General features: G+C 42.3%; 1 protein-coding gene across 1 annotated transcript; it reads right to left on the bottom strand.

Moving 5' to 3' along the window:
* Positions 1–338: 338 nt before the first annotated feature.
* LOC111842767 (phosphatidylinositol transfer protein alpha isoform) lies at positions 339–20210 on the bottom strand. The gene is made up of 12 exons (XM_023809700.2): positions 20024–20210; positions 13335–13365; positions 10107–10252; positions 8948–9039; positions 7961–7968; positions 7422–7496; positions 6128–6211; positions 5774–5851; positions 5476–5586; positions 4652–4774; positions 4446–4534; positions 339–3485 (listed from the first exon to the last, which is right to left on the bottom strand). The coding sequence occupies exons 1-11, from the start codon at positions 20038–20040 to the stop codon at positions 4487–4489; spliced, it is 813 nt and encodes a 270-aa protein (XP_023665468.1). The 5' UTR covers positions 20041–20210; the 3' UTR covers positions 339–3485; positions 4446–4486.
* Between the last annotated feature and the right edge of the window lie 304 nt (positions 20211–20514).

The raw sequence follows: 20514 nt of genomic DNA, 5'->3' as shown, positions 1-20514 counted from the left end.
CTCCAGAAAGACAAGCCTACATGTAACCCTGAGGGGTCGACCTGACCTCATAACATTCTGTGATACAAATGATTGTATTAGTGTGGTGGCAAAGCAAATATTAGATTAGTTAGGTTTAAGTTTGATAACCCAAAGTTAATGGTTAAACTGAGTAAATGAAAGCTTTGGATAATATATTAATAGTGTTCTCATCCTATTGATTCATTTTATTAATTTGTCTTCTCAGAAATCAAAATGTCAAACTTCTAAAAGACAATGTGATGTATATTCTGAAACCTCCACCAAATTTTTATGGAAATGTAAGAAATTCTGCATCACTCTGCAAACTTAAGACAAAATACAATTGACTCATTTGGATTTATTTATTTTCATGTCTCCAATATACTTTTATTGGAAGATAGAATGACAAAAGGCACAAATTCACAGTAAAATAAAAAAAGAAAAAAATGACAAGAAAACAAAATTAAAAAATACAGTTTGAAATTTTGATATCTTGAATTGGTCATCCTACCTACAGAGCGAAGAGTCTAACAACACAATCTATGGAATAATCTTCTGAACCATTCATTTGTTATTTCATTTTTTACAAGTGTGCCCTGCTACACAGATCGTCATGGAAAGGGGTATCTTCTCCGATGAAGTTGGGCAAACAGAAAGCAAAGCTCTCCGTTTGAGCTTCTTGAGATCTGCCTCTGGCTTCTGGTTTATTGATCAGGGAGGTTCATTTCGGGACAGGGCGTCACGGGCTTTCATAAAAGCTGCCTTTGTGCGAATAGGTCTGAATGGTTCCGAGACTTGATGACATTGATACAACGTTCAGAACAAAAATATATTTATAGACTGTCCTGCCAAAATTCCACTGGAGGAGATCACTTGAGGTGAGAGAAAGACCGTTGGGGAGCCGCGATCACATCAGAGGATCTGAGTGAATTTTGTCAGTGTGGTCACTGCTGCAGTGAAGGGGAGGACTCAGGTTTGCTGTTATTTTGGCAGGATGCTATCACCTATATATGTGTTCATCTACAGATATTTATATACTATGTACAGTTCAGTATATACTTCTCCATTATAAGATTTTAATAAAGGATCCATACATTACAGAAATAGATTTTCTACTCTTTATAACAGTGTAAGACGCGAGAGGGACAGGGTAAACTAGTGACAATGCAGTGCAGTATTGCTAATAGATTTTTACAGAACTGGAGTGAAGGCAGAGGAAGAAAACCCAGACTGCAGCCATCCCATCATCCACCGATAACGTGTGGTTGACAGGAAACACACCCACTCAAACAGCAAATGTAAATGGTGAGGTCTTGTGCAAGAACATGATGACATGGGAGCGGCTTGCTTGCTGAACCTTTGGACACTTTGATCTATAGAAGAGTATGACTTATTGCTGATGTTTGGAGAAAGGCTTCTACTTCCTTGCATGTAGGGACACTAAGGATTCTCCTTCCTATCTATGCTAAAGCTACAGCTCCTGAATTTGCCTGTGTGATCTGTAAAAACATACTGCGCGACTATCTAATCCTGTAGACGTCATTTAATGCAAAGGGTAAAGGGGTTGCACTATGGATTATTGCGTATTCACATTGTCCTGTTGCAGATACATATTAACTGCCTGTTGGCTGGAAATCCTGGATTTCCTTAAAAACCCAGGCAGCAGGAACAAAGGTAGACAGTTGCAGCCCAATAAACTAGGCATCACTAAGGAGATCCAGACTGTAGAGAAACTCTAACCAGGTAATGTACATCACTTCTATATTATCATTCTGGAAATACACTTGTTTAAAAGGTAAGATAGTGCTCCAGATATAGAGGTACAGTTGAGGTACCGAGGGTGACGGGCCCTATGGCAGGTTGTCTCAAATCGCAAAACTTTGATGTCTCTCTGGTGTGAGTCTTAGACGGGACACGCATTGTCAGTTATGAACAAAAGGCCTTTTGGTTCGGTGCTTTCCAGCACATGGGCTCGACAGACTAGAGTGACACAATTTATAGTATTTGCGTCTTTAAAGAAAGACATACAAGCTGCAGTAATATTACTGCTCTTGCTATGGAAATGAGAGGGCCGTGTAAATGAAGCCCGAACATAATGATGGATGATGAACAAAGGAATGGGTGCACAGCAGCTTAGCAGTAAGCGGTGTTCCCTCACACCATCAGCATTGTGGCTTCCAGTCTGGCCCCAGCTCTGTTTGTTCAGATTTTGCACGTTCTCCCTGTGTTAGCCTTGGTTTTCCAGCCATACTCCTCAGACATGCAATGCATATTTACTGGAGACTTTCAGTTGCCCTTGTGTATGCATGCGTGCCCTGTGATGGACTGGCATCCTGTTCAGGATGAACTCTAAGTCGCCCTATGCTTCCTGGGATGTTTAGGGTTCACCACCAGTCAGGTTGCATAAATGGATGGATGGAAATTTTCAAGGCAATCTGTCTTACTGCAGCGGTTTTTGAAAAGAGGACCAAATACATACCCTAAACTGTACATCTACACATACAAACCAGTCAGCAGTACATCCAAACGAGAAAAAAATCTAAAAATAAGTATTTTGTTAATACTGAGATACTTGAAACCCTGTAGCAAGTAATACAGCACAGGTCAATGAAACACGGCAAACAGTAGTGGTTGGTATAGTTTCAGTATGGTTACTGGAGCCTTGTAGTATACCATTAGCTCCTGTCGGTGTGACCTATAGGACACACAGAGTCTTTCTGTTCCCATCCACAGCGGTTGCACTTGTCACAAGATCACTGGTTGCCAGCTTCATTCACTGGACCAAAAATAATCCTTTCCGAAGAGCAAAAAGAGGAACAGCGAATGAGGAGGAGGGTGGGGACACTCGGACAAACACGGGAATATTTTTCTGACAGGAAAAACCAAAACAACTTACAAACTTGAGATTCCACAAGAAGTCAAACAGGATTATGGGGTGGGGGGGAGGCAAACTATGAGTATCACCAGTGAAAACTGAAAATTACTGAATAAACACCACCAGACAATCAGAAATAAACATTAGTAATGTTCGGCTTGGTCCTAAACACGCAGAGGAGGAAAGTACAGTACAGATAAGTCATTAAAAACTCTTTCACATTTCTTTGAATAATCAATATTGTATACATCTGTAATACTATGTATATTAGTATTACTTTAAAGAAAAATAACCTAATTTTATTGTCTCAGTTTTCTGTATTGAACGACTTGTTCTGCTTCCAGTTCTGGAGCTAGTGCTGGTTACACACAGCACAAGTCATAACCACCAGTAGTTAGTGGTCTTCTACCTGGTTCTGTTTGGTTAGCAGTAATTTCACACTCATTTTACAAATGCCTAGGGCGAGTCTCCTTTACTGGCAGACACAGCTCACAACGAGCTATACCAAGCAGAGACAAAAAGAGGGGGTTAGTGGACTGGACCAAGTTCACAGATAAGTTGTGCCAATGAAACTGGAGTAGGCGGAGCCGCTGGTGTTTGGGTCACAGATCTGATAAAGACAGCAAGAAAGAATAAAAATGAATGGATGCCTCAAGTTTTATATACAGCTCTGGAAAAAATTAGAATTAGAATTTAGTGATCAGTGGTCATTGTCAACACACAACAGCACACAGTGCGCAACAATGAAATGTGTCTTCTGCATTTGACCCATATGTGACTTTCGTGACATAGCAGGGGGCAGCTAATTCAGTGCCCGGGGAGCAGTGCTTGGGGGCGGTACCTTGCTCAGGGTACCTCAGTGGTGCCTTGCTGGTCGGGGATTCGAACCTGCAATCTTTCAATTACAATTGCGCTTCCCTACCCATCAAGCAAGAGACCACTCTATATTTTTAAAAAATCTGCATTTTTTAATTCTGGTTCTGCTGGCAGAAGGCTACACTGTGAGGCAGGCTGCTTCCAGGCCCAAAGCTTCTAAGACAGCAGTAAACAAGAACATGGAGAAGCAGGAGACACTGGGAATGACCAGAAATCAGTTAGGTAGAGGGCAGAAGCAACTTTCTAACGCCAGAGGTGACTGTCAATTTATCTGGCAGTGCCTCATAAATCGGAGGATGACCTCAAGTGACCTTCAAAAAGAATGGGAAACAATAAGTGCAGATGTGAAGTGCACTGCTAGGATAGTGCGTATCAGGCACCTAGGAACAGAACTGAAGACCCATAAAGCACAGCTATTCATCAATGAGAAACAGGGAAGAGCCAGGCTGGAGTTTGCAAAAAATGTATATTTTACACACACCCATAAATTGAGAAATGAGTGAAACTGAAAATTTTGCTGTGGTCCCCTATTTTTTTCCAGAGTTGTATATAACAATACCTGTTTAAATTCATGTATACAGAGATAAGATACATTTGACAAAAGTGTTAGCATAAAATATATTCCAAAAATTTCCACAAATGCCCTCATTCCCACCTCCAACCCAGTGTCTGAGCTTTGACAAAGTGCTCCCACCTGTACCAGAACAAGCAGCTGTAGATACCATGCACGTGGCCTCAGTCTTCCAAGGCCACCATCCCCTTCACTGGGTCCTTCACCCGCATCTGTGAGCACGTGGGAAGCGGCAGCATCAATCACCCACAGCAGAGCAAAGACAGCAGCATCAGTCGCTCAGAGGCGGGGAAGAGCGCCTGGTAGGGGCTTCAAGCAGATGTGCGCACCTCATCGAGCTCCCTCCTGGTGTCCTCCTCCATGCGCCGGATGTCCTCCATCGTCAGCTCAATCCACTTGTCAATCCAACAAAAAAGTTGCCGGTGGAAATTGGTGAACAAGCGCTTCTCTTGCTGAAAAACGGGGTCAAACAGAGATCATTGTAAAAGAACACAAACTTCTACATTTTACGACCTATATTTATTACATTGAAATGACCTTAAAAAACACTGAAATAGCTTTGAAAAGCAATGCCACCACCACACCACTAGAGGTCATGTCTGTATATACAGTCATGTCACTTAACAATGGGGATATGCTCTGAGAAAATCGTTTGATGATTTTGTCCTCGTGCAAACATCACAGAGTGTACTTACACAAACTTAAATGGTATAGCGTACTATACATCTAGGCTAAAGTAAACTTTTTTATAAGTAGAACAAGAACACTCTAAAATAACAATAAAAGTACATTACAGTAAATACATAAACCAGTAACAGTTGTTTATTATCATTATCAAGTATTATGTATTGTACATAATTGTATGTGCTATACTTTTAGGTTTGTTTACACCAGCATCACCACAGACACATGAGAAATGCACTGTGAATTGGATTTTTTAAGCTCCATTGTAATCTTATGGGACGACAGTCGTTATGGGGCACATGACTGTAGCCAAATGCACTAGTCTGTGTCACTCACAGAAGTTTACCTCTGACAGCTCTTGGGTCAAAGAATGCATGCAGGATTGTTAGTAATACATTTTTAAGGAGAGCTGCTAGACCAGACCCCACAGAAACACGCACAGGCTCGTGGAAAAGGCGGCCATTCTTACCTTCTGGATAAAGTTCTCAACCTTGTTCTGCAAGCCCCACCACTTAAATTTTACAGTAACCAACTTGTAGGCACACATATGTGGGCAGTCTGATTTCTTGGGAAGCTCTTTCTAGATGCAAAACATGTGAGTAACAATGACACAGGTGTATAAAAACTCAATATTACAAGCAACAGAATTCAAACGAAAATCTACTGCATTAATCCTCAGCATAAAGACCTCTAACCTCTAGTAATTAAACAATATAAATAATGTTTAAGTATAAGCAGGCAATAAACAGGACAGCCTGGTAGGCAACCTTCCAGTCAGGCCCAAGGGGTCCTCGACCAGTCTTTATGGACTTGAACTGGGAGGGGTCTTCCTCTGGCTTGTAGTCCTGTGAAGAAAGAGGGTGGAAGAGTGACTGAGAATTGTCAAAGGAGTATAGGAAGAGATAAAAAGGCAATTTAAATTAAATGTTCAGAGGCATGCAGGGAGAAATAAAATATATGGGAAAAAGGGAAAGAGAGTGAGTGAACAATGAAATGACGGAATGAGGAAAGTATAAGAAAGCTTGGAAACCAGTATCTATTATTAAAAAGTGTTTGAAGGGTTTATTCGGAGTGTTTCTGTTATGCTTACGCATGTGTTAATTCATGTGTTACGGTCTCACCTTTGGCTCTACCTGGCTCCTGTCTGCAATGTCGATGTAAACCACATCTACTTTTTTCCAGGTGTCTGGGTCCAGGCCATGAACCTGATAGGATAACAGCACTGTTTTTCACACCCACACAATCACAAGTCTTCACACCGACAGAATTTCTCACTTCATCAAATGAGAACCGATCTATTGGAAAATTTTCCAGAGATTCTGAGAACAAAAATTCCTATATGGGGAAAGTGAAAATGACACCTTTTGACATTGAGAGCAAAGATGACTGCGTAATGCTCGATATAATGAAAATATAATGCAAAATACAAAGAAATGTGCCTGTAAATGTACAAAGCGTGTTTCCAAAATAGGGAAGCAAACTGAGAAATTCATTGAATCACAAACAAGGCCTTATTTTGCCTGCATTTGAAAAGTAGATCGGCAAGAACCAGTGGACATAAACAGTCCAATGGAGAAGGGAAATAATCTTCAGCTTTCCAGCCAATGACCTGGCGCTGAACAGAGATGGCACATGTGGGCACAGTGGTTAGGCATCTGGCCCTGTCACCCAAAAGCACACTACAGTTCTCATCACAGATGGAGGATCGGCTATTGTGCCCTTGAACAAGGTCCTTACCTGGAAATTCCTCTACAAAACATTTATCATCCATTCATCCATCAATATCCAGCCAATTACCTAATTGGCAAATAATTAAAAACAATCCCACAAGATAAATGGTTGTACTCCTATTATTTTTATTTAAAAATTGGATAACGCTTTACATTAACTGCACCTTAATAATGCATTCATAATGCAATCAAAGAGCATTCATAAGAACATGTAAGTATACCATAACATCCTAACATGTGTTAACAGTTTAAATATGATTATAATGTTTGTTATTATCATATAATGTATACTACAGCCGTTGAAGTATGTTAGCATGCTCTCGTATACTTATATGCTGTTTATGCATGTAATGAATGCATTATAAAGGCATTATGAGGGTGCAGTTAATGGAAAGCGTTACCAAAAATCGTTTCAACAATGAGAGTACATGTGCAGCAGAGCTGGAGAGACACACCCGGTGTAAACAGTCAGTTGTATCAGGGGTGCCACTAAAAATTGGGGGCCCCCACATCATATTGGGCCTCATCCCAGATCAATCCAATTATGTCACAGATTTTTAGGGGCCCTGTCATTTAGGGGCCCTTGGAATCATCCTGACGTCCCCACCCCCCTTATGGCGCCCCTGTACTGTCCATCCTTACATACCCCCTCCCTCACAGCCACCTCCCCATGGGCCTCACTCACGTTTTCCTGCTGTCCCATGTCAGGCTTGTGCCACGTCTCGATCTTAATCAGGAAGTTGTCTTTCATGTATTCGTTCTGCGGGCAGCCCAGGGACGGGAGATGTCAGGGCACAGAAGACAATGATTTGCAGAATGAAGCAGTCTCCACATTCACACAGGAATGCTGCACCCACTGAGTAACCTCACACAGGACTCTCGCAGTGTGTTTGCTAGCACATTTTTAGAGCAGTGAGCAAAGATAAATACAAAGGAATCATATACTGGCATGAATAATTAATTATTAATGATTTGCCTTTACAAATATTGATGGTTGCACACACATTCATGGAAATTCAGTGCATGCTTTCACACATACAGTGCGCTGTCATGTAAACACATGCATGTAATAGTGTCAGTCTCTCATTCACATGTGATACGGACGAGTGTGGCTACTCTCTCCCGATTTCCCTCAAAGGTGTATCTGTCTTATATTGTGTATGCATCCATATCTGCAACAGGTGGGACTACAGGCAGACACAGTAAGGGCAGAGGGCTACTCACAGTGATCACTTCATCAGCGAGGAATTTTGAAGGAGCACAGAGCAGAGGAGAGAGGCAGAAACACTGTTTACTAGCAAAACACAGGCTCCCCCAAAACAAGACTCATGATGGCATCTTTCTCCCGTAACCCCTGTACCTTGCACATTCCACAAATGGTGACTGTTCATTATGTTACATTGGAAAAAAATCACAATTTTATCAACCTGAAATTAAGATTTGGCAGCATCAATCTCATTATCCTGAGTTTGTCTGTTTTTCTGTGTCCAGTCTGTCTGTCTACCTCACTGTAGGTTGGGGTCAGTGTGGTGAACATTCATATTATGCAATGTAACTCCACACCTTCTGCCTCTGCAGTCAGGCTTTAAATTATTCAGTTGCTGTTACAGCAGACTCTGCTGAACAGAGAGAGATTTGGGGGGGGGGGATTGGATTGTGTGACAGTGCCTGTGCTGCCATTCTGTCTCACCCCTCCCCTACACTGTCTTGACTTCGTGTTTATTGTCTCAGGCGTTCATCAGAATGACTTCTCCTCCATTATTGGCTCTTCCCTGTCCAACCACAATCTCGTCTCCCTGAATTGAAACCAGCACCCATAGATATGTAGACACTGTGTGTAGGTACAGTGCTCACAGAAAGTCTTGGACACTTGCTTAATTCAGTAAAAATGTTGCAAATTTATTGGATTCATAACAAAATCATTATTTTTTAACAAAAAATATCACATTAGAAACAGTCAGTAGTTTTAAGTAAAACATTCATTTCAAGTAGTGATAAATTGAAACCCAAATCTTTGTTCCAGAAGAGCTGTTCTGTTCATTGATAAGTAGCCTCACTGGGTGCTTTTTAATTATTAATACCTTTGCAATAAAAAAAAAAACATCAACATTTGTGCTTAGCATCACTTTGGGAGCCAATGAATGCAATTGCAATTAATAGCAAAATGGCAAGAACAGAAGTGAATGGACGTCTGTTTGTGCGTGCGCTCACCAGTGCGGCAGTATGGGTACGCGTTCCAAGCCTTCTCGTGAATGTTGAGGGCGGACGCTGGCGCCAACATTCGCACAAACGACGGCACTTTGCTGAAAGAGAGAGAGAGAGAGAGCGAGAGAGAGAAAGAGGGAGAGGGTGTCAGCACGAGGTCACAGCAGACAGACAGACAGAGAGAGAGACAGTCAATGCTGGCAGAGACATGGACATGAGAGATAAGGAAAGAATGACTGTTGGGTATACAATCATGAATAGGTGGAGTTCAGATTAGTATAGTTGCTATTACGAATTTCAGCTTATAACTTTAAAGCATAATTACCCTTTAAAGTATAACTCTCACATATCTCCACTATGCTACTAGGAAGTTAAATCCAAACCCCCAACACCCATTGTGTAGAAAAAGGTTTCTTTGTTCTGATATGAATGGCCTAGCAGTATTCATTTATGGCTTCTGAAACGATAGGCATGGATTAGGCAAACTGCCATAGATGATCCGGTGCTAAATCAAATTGGTTTAATGTACACTATTAATCAGATGCAGATTTGGGCAGCTTGGAGGCTGCATGGCTAACTATGTGAAATATCTGCAGCCATGTCAAAACCTCATTATACCTTCAGATAGAGAATTAAACCGGTCGGTGTGGAGCAGAATTGTATGTGTCCTAGTGGTGCGTCTCATGCATCAACAAAGTTTCCACTTTATTACATTACGCAGGAAAGAAAATGATGAGGAATGGGGAAATAGGGGATTCAGAACAGGCCAGCCATTCTGTCAAGGGCCACAGGCTGACTATCTCCAGCAAAATGGAAGCTGCAACAACAAAGCATAGCAGGAAGATATTTCTCAAGTCAGATACCACCTGCCTGACAGCAATGTTACGTAGATTAAACTCCATCCCTAGCGACAATTAACCCCATCTATCCATCTATGTGTAAATGGATAATGTAAAGGGTCTAAATTTTAATTGATGAATAATTTAACACTGCAGTGAATTTAGAGTTATTTGAAGTTATTTTTAGATGGGCAGTACCAATTTATAGGGTTCGATCAGGGATTTCAGGTTTAAGTAGATGTGAAGAACAATACTTGACAGCTCCTGAAAAGCTGCTGCAGGTAAGGAGTCAGTGCACGTATGTGTGTTGCCCCCGCGGGCCTCACCTCTGCAGGTGGTAGATCTTGTGTGTATATTGGCCTTTCTCCCCGTCCTTCTCGTACGGCTCGTTCTTCAGGACCTCCACCCCCTCGCCGCCACCCGTCTCGTTCTTACTGGCCTCTGCCACAGAGTACAGCTGGCCCACTTGGTACTGGCAGAGGGGGGAGGCAGGAAGAGGTGCACATTCTTTCAGAAATGCTCCATCTCTAGTACTGGGGGGTCAGTGCACGGTAACAGCCCACAGCAAGAATTCTAGTCGACATGAACCAGAAAAACTAGTGTGCTGCTTCTAGTTCACATCCAAGCTCTGTGGGCTATGAAGACGCTGGATCTAAACTCGATGTAACTAGAGAAGCAGGAGGTGGGGAAGGAAAATAACCAATAAACACTACAAACAACAATAATATTTATTATTAATAACAATTAACACAAAAACAGACTGGCAGAAAAAGAGGGTGGACAGGAGTCACAATGACCGTGATGCTGACCGGACCATGCAGACTGTCATTGGTGGACACAATTACACAGACACAATCACACGGTGCTGCTCCCAATACACTCACACAGAACCTAAAAGGAAATATGGGGAAGATGACAAAAAGACAGAAAGCAGAAAATGGAATGATGCTAGAAGAGCTATAGGACAGAATGACATAATATTGTTTTCTCTTTTTAATAAAAATTCAACTTAGATTGTATTAAATACAGCTCATAAACTGAATTCTTCCAGTATCAAATCATTGTAATTAACTCCCACGTAGCCCATGTGTAAATGGGTTCGGAGCTTGGCCGGGACTAAGAATAATAAGAGTAATTTCTCAGCTTATCACTTGTTCACTACACTGACCCCTTCTTGACAGATAGATCTCCCAGCATAAAGCAGAGTGGAAGCCAAAAGTACAACCAGTAATCATATTGTAGATACAGCCAAAGACTCCCACGCCTTTATTGACCTTGATGGTGGCTGTGCAATGTGTAAACGGGCCACAAAAGTAGGTGGTTCTATGGTGCATCCAACCACACCTATATGCTTAAGTGACTTATCTTCACTCTGAACACTAGGCTGCCACATACCTAGTACCGGTGCTTTGTACATTACGGTGGGTTTGGAGTTGCGACAATCACCAGCAGCAGGTCCCACAATGCACTGCTCTAAGATTAGTGTCTTTGATATTTGATCAGACCATTCCCAGGCCAGTATTGTAAGTGCACATTAAAACCTGAAGTTCCTCTTAATCGCCTCTCTCCTACAGTACTAGAGGACATTCTGTTCACTCCTCCTTCTCTCTCACTCTTTTCTCTTCATGTGTAACAGCGGTTGACATTACAGAAGTCGTGTCATTTGCAATTACTATATGTCTGTGTATGTGTTGGGACTGCAGCTAAGCTTGGCCTGTGTGTGCGTGTGACTGCAGTCGGCAGTTGTGTGTGTGTGTGTGTGACTGCAGTCAGCAGTTGTGTGTGTGTGTGTGTGACTGCAGTCAGGGTGGACGCAGGCACAGTGATGCAGAGTGCAGTATTTTTAGCTGTCTGTGTTTGAGAGCTTCATCCATGGGGGGGGGGGGAGTGGGGGTTAGACCAAAGCAGGAAGCCTCTACTTTATTTATAGTGCAGCTGTTGGCAACATCACAGATCCAATAACAGAGAGAGAGGCCGAGGGAGGGAGGGAGGGAGAGAGAGAGAAACTGTGACGAATAGGAAGCATGCAGTGAGTGAGGAACAGGAAGGGATGTCGGGCAGGAAGAGGAAGTGCCTTGGGTGACACATGCAAGCCCAGTGCATTGCCTGTACAACACAACGTGCCACCGGTGTCATGTCCAGAACCATGTCCCCTGTCACTTAAACCACAAAACCAGTGGACAGTGATAAGATATTTTAACATTGTGGGGAGCATTTTTTCAGTCCCCACAAGGGGAAACTCAGTTTTATAAAAATCTGTGACTGAAATCAAAAAACTAAAAATGTCAAAAGTCTTGTATTTTGTTTGGTTACTTATGGTTAAGTGTGTGTGTGTGTGTGTGTGTGTGTTGGGGTACAAGTGGAGTGTGCAATGCATTGTCAGCAGTGATGGTGGGGGATGGGTTATGTACACAAAACAGTGTTACATCCCCAGAGGAGGATCAGGCACGGGGAGCGGAATGAGCCTTTCAGTACCATGGACAACAACAGGGACAAGTCACAGGGAGAGGCTATAGGGGAGCCCCCTGCCTTCCAAGCCCCTTTGGGGTTTACAGATAAACACTCAGAGTACAGTCACTCTGACATAAGCTCACTAAGCACGAGAGCAAGACAAACAAGGAACGTAAATGTGTATTATAAGATAAATGGAATAGCTTGGTTCTGGGAGCATCATACCCAAATGTGTCCTTGTTAATGAAGAAGCTCAAACTGTAATTACCCAAGATCTCTGTCTGCGATCTTTGTGATAATTACACAGGATAGATTTTTTTTCCAGTCCAGACAGGTACATATTCTCTGGTTAGGATATGAACAGTTATAACAATAACTATGATTATAACACTCACTACACACCAGCTGCCTGTTCACCCCCCCTCCAACCCACACCCACGAACGGATGTAAAAGAAACAGCCTTCAAGGAGCTGAACTTCACTGAGAGCCCTGCTCCTTTAAGCCACACAGGAAGATACCGGTTTATATGGATAGAGTGTGCAGAGTTTGCATTTTATCCCTATGCTTTTGTGTGTTTCCTCCGAAGTGCACTTCTGAGTGTGAATCTGTCCCCTTCAGAGTGTCCGCTTTCTCAGGATCACTCTGAGGATCACTGTAACCCTAAATGAACATCAAGTTATTGGAAATGAGTGAGAAAATGGAGAGACCTTTTCATCTATTCAATACAGCATCATGTGTATGACTAATAATAAAAATAATTATTATTATTGTAGTTATTATTATTGCCAATGTAATCAAGTGCCTGTACTCCTTAAAGCAATAAGAGCAATAATAACAATGGGAAGTAACTATAATACTAGAGCCCTGAACTGTCCAAATAAATCAAACAAAACTTTAACCCTTTACTGGGAGGGCCAAAATACCAAAATGCCATATCACAGCTATACTTACGTTGTATAAACTGGAAAAAAAATGTAGATGATGTATATGACAATAAAGAGCTAAATTTGGCAATGAATTGAAAATCAAGTATGAAGAGAGAGAGAGAGAAACAAGAAACGTACACATACACACAAACACACAGACACACCATAGCACTTACCTCCTCCACAGAAATGGGCAGCACCACTCGACTAGAAGGGAAAATAGACAGGGTAGCTCATTATATCACCACCACCATCATCGTCATCACTACCAAGATCGCCAAGATCACCACCATAAACACATAACAGTCATCACCACTACCACTACCATCAACATCTATAATATAATAAATGGCTGTCGTCACATCGACCACCACCAATACAGCAACAGTATGACTAATGCTTTAGTACAGTAACAGCACCATCATAATCACCACATGGTTGGCCTATGCATGGGAGTACACTACCATCACAAGTTTGTATAATAGGCATGTTTTTTAAAAATGGGATTGGTGTGTGGTTCCGTGTGTTAGACCGCTGTGCCTCTGATCGGAAGGTCACTGGTTCATATCCTAGACTGAGCAAAACGATTTCAGGCCCTGAAGCAAGGCCTTGAACCCCTAAAAGTTCCAGGGACTGGTTGGTCCGGCTTTCAATTGTACGTCACTTTGGGTTAAAGCATCTGCTAAATAAATAAATAAATCACAACTGTAAAATGGCCTGAACTTTTTTTGAATAAAAGGCCCACAGATTCTCATTCATAAACTCTTACTACAGCTGTGTGCTTGGTAACTGACTGACGAGGGAATGACAGCGCGTTCCCCAACGCGGTACCTTGTGGTCACTCCCCCAGTGTAGCAGAGTGGGAGGAGCACATGTAAAGTTGGCCGCTGTCCCTTCAGAACCACCCATGGGAGCTGGCTGTTAAGAACCACGGACAGCTGCCTGATTTGCACACCTTAACATTACCAGAGGGTACGTATACTCAATCTACAAAGACATACCGGCTACACAGTAAGGGTAGCCACCATACACACACTGACAACATAATTAACCTATGTGATAAAGACATTAGTTAAACCCTATCATAATGACTGACAGTTGCTTCGTATGCATGGTTGGTACAAGAGGACATGCAGCTTCAGGACAGCAATCACAGTTTCTGGGCCTTCTCTCTTTGAGAGGAGGCAAAAGTTCTCTTGCTACCCCTCTGTCCTCATGTTCTTCATACTCAATGTGTGCTTCTTAAGCCCAATGTGTTTACTACTTGACAGTTATTTGCATTAACAAATACTCTGTATATATAACCAGTCAGCCACATCTACCCAAGGCAGGCTTTACTGAGCAGTTACAAATATCTTATAAGCACATGGTCTCTCTTGGGTTTCAAACCAACAACCTTCTGGACACAAATCCAACACCTTGAGTGTTACTCAATATGACAGCTGTGTTAGTGTCCTTCCTCTTGCTCTGCTGAGTGCTGTCATAAGGTATGAACTCATCCAAATGGTACATACTTTGCATCGAGAGCCAATGTGAATGGTTTCTGGTTTTTCTCAGGCTAGTGTGTGCAGGGTAATTAATCTCCATGCGGTCCCATTCTCATGTGCCTGAATATTTCATCAGTATGGTTTTGTGTGTAATGGGAGACGACCAGCATGCCACGTCAGGAAGGAGCCAAGTTCAGGCCCACGGAGCTGTAGGTTTACAGAGAGCAGGAGAGAGACAGATAGAGAAAAAAGAGAGAAAAAGATAGGGTAGTCGTGAGAGAAGGACATGAGGGAGAGGAAATTAAGTAAAATGGAGAACAAAACTGGTGATGAAAAGGAAGTAAAAGAGATTGAATTGAATGTGATCTGACATAGAATTAAACTGAGCTAAGGGACTGAAATGCATGTAATTTGGCAATTAATTCCAAGTGAATTGACATTTAGAATAATTCAATATGAACCAAGTGTGAATTAAAAATTTTGATCAGAACTGAGACATAGAATCTGAACTGAAATTTTGGAATTGATGGGTTGAATGAAGTAAATGAAAAGCAGAAGAGAGCAGCACAGAGCGACGGGCATCTACAATCGGCAGGCCAGTGGTAAGGAGCTATACCCAAACCGCAAAGCTTGGCAGATGTAGCCATGGAAATGGTACAGTGAGAATGCGAGAATCCGAATCCAGAGATCCCCATGTCATATATAAGCCCAACATTCCCTGCTCCCAAGGCTGATTCTACAGATATAACATTACCTCTGATTCTATTATCACCCAACTGATGACTAATTCATTGGGACTTGTGCATTTTTAATTCCCTCTTGTTTTTAGTGTGTTCTCCTTGACTCCAAAATTTGACAATTTCAATGAGCAGGCTGGCTAACTGACATGATTAAGATGGTCCTATGTCATGTGTCTCCACTATAGTATCCCCAATACTGGTAATTACAAAATGCTCACAAACACAACTTAGATACCCTAATCCATTGTACTGCTGGGCACTTGGAAATGATAATATGAAATTAAGATAAAACCAGTTCAAGGCTGATATACCTACATAAACATGACTAGATTTTATTAGTGCAGTGAACGCCTTCTGCTATTATATGGTAAGGTGAGCCAAAGTTAAGGGTGCGGTTTGCATCTTCACCTTTGTTGCCATGACGGCTGATCTCTAAACCCTGGGGCGGTGCTGTGCTGGCCTTTGTTGGCTTAAACATCTTGTCAGTTAGAGTAGAAGAAAGCTTCTTCTCAGTCACAGCCTTAGATTTTATTAAAGGGGCCCTACCCGCATTTTGTGTCAATTTTTGTTACGGCATCTCTGCTGTCCTGCACCTTCATACTATGATATGTCGGTCTGCTGCCTTGTAACCTGCCACAATGTACAGAATGTAAGTATTTATGGTTTATTTATACTACGGGGGTTATGGGAGACCACTGTATTTGGCAGCCAGGGGCTCTGGGCAGAACTTTAAACCCCCACCAATGGCACGAGTCACCTTGACTATCTCTGGAAGCGTATTATTTTCTCTGATGTGCAACTCTGATGTTCCAAATGGCCTCCTCACAGGCTGGTGCATGTCCTTTACTACAGATAGCTAGAATCCTTCACATCTAGGCTGTTAATATTAATTTTATTACCAATATAGAGCAGCCAAAGACTTCTTAGGCTTACCTATATATATATGAGGCATGCCATTTGCTGCCATTTACATCTTGAGAGTTTGCCAGTAATCTTACACCTGAGATCTTACAAGGTTACTCACCAATACATTTCTTTAAGCAAAAGATACCTGTCACGTACATACATGCTACATAGTGAACTTCACATGTCAAAGCCTCCTTTTAGCTACAATGCAAATGCAGCTGACATCACCCTGCATGCAGACTGGCGCCAGGACCAGGTGACACTACAATAAGCTGACAGTTCGGGTCACCGAAAAGGCCGGACTTCCAGCAGAGGGACTGCGAAGAGCTGGGCTTAATACAGAAGGACAGCATGCAGAACTAGGATGTTCACATATAGATGATGCAAAGTGCTGAACTATCCAAAGGAAAACGCAGCACAGAGCTGAGCTATCCACAAAAGAACACTGTAGACAGCTGGGCTATCCAGAGTAGGACACTGCACTGCCATTTGGGTCTGAAGAGCTTTACAGTCTGCTGAACAATAATGCTGGAATTTGTGAAACAATGCTGCACTACACCAAATAAGGTTGACATCCACTACTGTCACATGTGAGGTAACAACCAAGACTATTTGTTATATGAAAATTTAAGTCTGTTAGCTGCCCATCAGGTTCCAAAGTTAATTAAATTCTAATTACAGTTTTGGTCATTCATGTAAATGGACCTATACCTGGGATAAAAAAGGGTGCAAGTTCAGACACCAGCAGGGGAACTTTTCCTGGGCCCTTAAACAACACACTTAATGTATTCAAAATGTTAGTGGCATTTATACTGATCCCCCTAATTAGCCAACTACTCTATTAATAAATTATAAGTACTAACCTTTTTTAAATCCGAAAAGCCATTTCAGTTGCAGTATCATGTAAATGTAACAACTAATAATGTACAAAATAGCCATCATCTTCACTTCTGTTATCAGCCATGTAGCCACTTTTGTTAGTGTTTATTTACTATTCTGAAATCCTGGGGGCAGTGCAGGATACAGTGCTTGTGCAAACACACTGGTGAAAAGAATTAATCCTTTTCACAAATCTGTACACCTGTCACATTCAGCAGCTCATTTTACTGGATTCACAGTTACCATAATGACATGAAGATATCAGACAGGCATCCTAATATATAACACTATATTTTGAAAACAAAAAATGCTGACATCTCCATAAGACACATCTCAGTATGTGGTTTAGTAACACTCACCTAGACTATTCCCTGTGTGAAGTCTGCACACCTCAAAGTAAGTAAACCACAAAAAAAAGCATCAGTAGTCAAAAGCCAGACTGGCCAACTGATTCTAAAACATCATAACTGGTGAAACAACCAAAATGCATGGGGACTATAGAATAACTGGAGCACAATTGCAGGCCCCATACAAAACTTAGGCCTCTGTCTTTAAAGAGGCCAAATTAGCATCAATGTCCCAGTATCACATATAATTTATTCTCTGTGGGAAAACAACTTCCAGGACAGCAGGCTCTGACCTAAGTGCTAGGACTGATAGTACGATGACAGTGTTACATAAACGCAGCAACCTGTATTATCTAGATGATGTCCAGTTATGATCAGCAGCATAGTCAGTACTTCAAACCTCACAGTTGTGAGTGTGTGCAGGATTTGTGTGCTCTCTTTGTATGTTTTTTTGGCAGCCGTCTTCTTGACATTGTGGTTTCTTTCAAACCTCGAAATATGTGTTCTTCAGCTGTTCTCAAATGAAGTGTGTTGATTGTCTGTGATAGACTGAACATGCAACCCTGATTTTGGAAGTGGTTTATATATATATATATATCTTACATTTTGCAAATTTTACTTTGTTGGTGCCCACCACCTGTACACGAAAGTATAAATATGAAAGACACAAACATTATTTTAGTACCCTGGACTTGCTTTGGTGGTGTCGTGTTACAGAACACTGTGAACTACTACCGTGTCAGCTAGCAGTTTAATGTCTTGGAGGACACTTTCTGTGGCTGGTGTTTTATGCCTACAGACCCATAGAATTCTTACATAAAGCAACCGATTACAAGATCTAAAGGATGACACTCTCGTCAATAACATTTAAATAAACACCTGAGATATCGTTCTATCGATATGCATGACTTCATCACTGGCTCCTGTAGCAGTAGCTCGGCCATTTCTCGAGCCATCGCGTCACCCAGATGTCGCATTCGTAAGCGAGCGCTCCCTAAAGTACATTTTTCTCTTCTGGTATTGGCGTATAAAATTAGCGCTGAAGATTTCTTACCCACATTTATACTACACCACATATACTGTATACTTCGCTGAGTTTCTATTAAACGACACTTCCATATTGACTTGTTTTACACCTGTGCTATTCGCAGAAATCACAGAATCTACCTTGCACGCTTTTATATGAGTTCGACCGGACGTGTCCTCAAATCGAATAATATTACAGTGGTTTGGCTCCCCCCTCTGCAATCCGGATAGCGATGAAAGATAATAGGGGCCCCTCTGTACGGACATGGCCATGATCATCCTCGCGGTGGTATTACGCTAGAGTCACGCGCAGTGTGCGCTAGCCCCATCGAACATATTGTTTTAAAAAATCAGCGGCTAATAGTCTGAGTCATACTCTCAACTAGCGCTCCCGCGTGCGTCCACGCGCGTCCTGCCGTCGTCACCGGCGCGAAGGGACATAACCTGGCAAAGAAAATGCCCTTGAATTCGCCTCACCCGGAGATCTCCTTCTCTGGCGCTAGTTACATAAGACCGGCAATGTCTCGGTTGACGTCGTGAGGTCGACGCTTATCGTCCGCCGGCCTTGTTCATCTCCAATAACCTCTAACGAGGCCTCGGCCGGAACCCTGGCTTTCTAACGGCAGCTGAGCTCACGCAAGTTTTATTCAAATCTTATTATGAGTCTGTTAACTGTCCGTCGAGGTGTGTCCTAAAATTATAGGCCGTCCATTTGCTGGTTGGTGGTTTACAAAAATGACCACATGATTATTAAAGTAATATATTAACACATAATACCTACACTCCAGGCACACTGCTGCTAGGTTAGTGGTTACCCATTTCACATCCGTTAAATAGACAAGCGCTTAAAATACGGTCTATATCCGCCCACTTATGTGGACGGTCATTTAGACTACTTCTCCCCGCGCCGCGTGACACCTCCGTGTAACGTAAGGGCCGGCCACCGGGGCGCAAGGCGGCGACGCGGCTTCACGTGAAAACGTTCCATTCCGTTCCGTCCAGCGCCCGTTCAGATTTCACCTTCACCTCTGTGCTATAATATTACATATACAGCGATTAAATCTGTCTCACACTTCGGCTACATGGCATCACACACAGAAATGTGAAATGTTTAATATAGAAGCTAGACGACGACTTGCTTAAAACGGGGTTCTTCCTCCATATTATTTACGTTCATATAAAAACTAACATTTTGAGCCATGCAGGCAGGTAAATGAACAGTATCTCTGCCAGTGGGTTGCGCATGTTAGTCCTGAAAATAATTGAATGGCTGAAATATAATGCATCCTTACAAAAGGACAATGGCATTAAACATCAAAGTCAAGTTTATGTCTCCATGGCCATAGATAGCCGACTATTTTTTTCCACGTTCCAAGAAAGCAACGCTAGGAACAGCAGCCGCCTGCTGTACAGCGGTGTAAAGGCAGCTTAGGTTGCGTAAATTAAATTATCTTGTAAAAACGGACGATTCGCTACTTACAACTCTTTGATGAGCATCCTTCCTGATCTGCCTGTTCTCGAGATTCTGGTATTTTTTTAACAAGAATCCAAAGCAGCTGCGATCACTGTCAGTCTCCCTCCGGCTCCGATCTCTCTCTCTCTTGTCTCATTCTCGCTCCCCTTTTCTATTTTCCGTAAATTCACTTCCCGATCGGGGCCAAAGGGGGCGCGGCGTCGTCGCGGTAACCACAACCGCTATGTCATCACACAAACAACGTGACGTCAGGTGAGGAGGGTTGCTCCTGCTGAAACCTCGGATCCGGAGGTTTCACTGGTGGCCTTGGTGATGTCATCAAGGATGATGTTTTTAATTATCCCCCCCAATCACAGATAAATTCGCACTGTGGCAGTCAAGATTTTTCCTGTAATCAGGCCTCGCTAAATACACTCACTCTGTATGTTTGTTTCAAGGCAGTGATTTCTTTCGTGTGGACATATAACATTTTCACAGACAAGGATTTTATAGTACAT

The sequence above is a fragment of the Paramormyrops kingsleyae genome, chromosome 18 (genome assembly GCF_048594095.1).
Source record: "Paramormyrops kingsleyae isolate MSU_618 chromosome 18, PKINGS_0.4, whole genome shotgun sequence".
Classification (NCBI taxonomy): Eukaryota; Metazoa; Chordata; class Actinopteri; order Osteoglossiformes; family Mormyridae; genus Paramormyrops; species Paramormyrops kingsleyae.
Note: the sequence above shows the minus strand (reverse complement) of the source record. Positions and strands in the feature narration are given on the sequence as shown.

Bases quoted from the DNA above. Each gene is read 5' to 3' on its own strand.
- LOC111842767 (XM_023809700.2), bottom strand. The intron at 4,775-5,475 runs GTAAGAATGGCC...CCCGTTTTTCAG, and splicing joins TTGAGAACTTTATCCAGAAG to CAAGAGAAGCGCTTGTTCAC. The intron at 4,535-4,651 runs GTGCGCACATCT...ACGTGCTCACAG, and splicing joins CCAGGAGGGAGCTCGATGAG to ATGCGGGTGAAGGACCCAGT.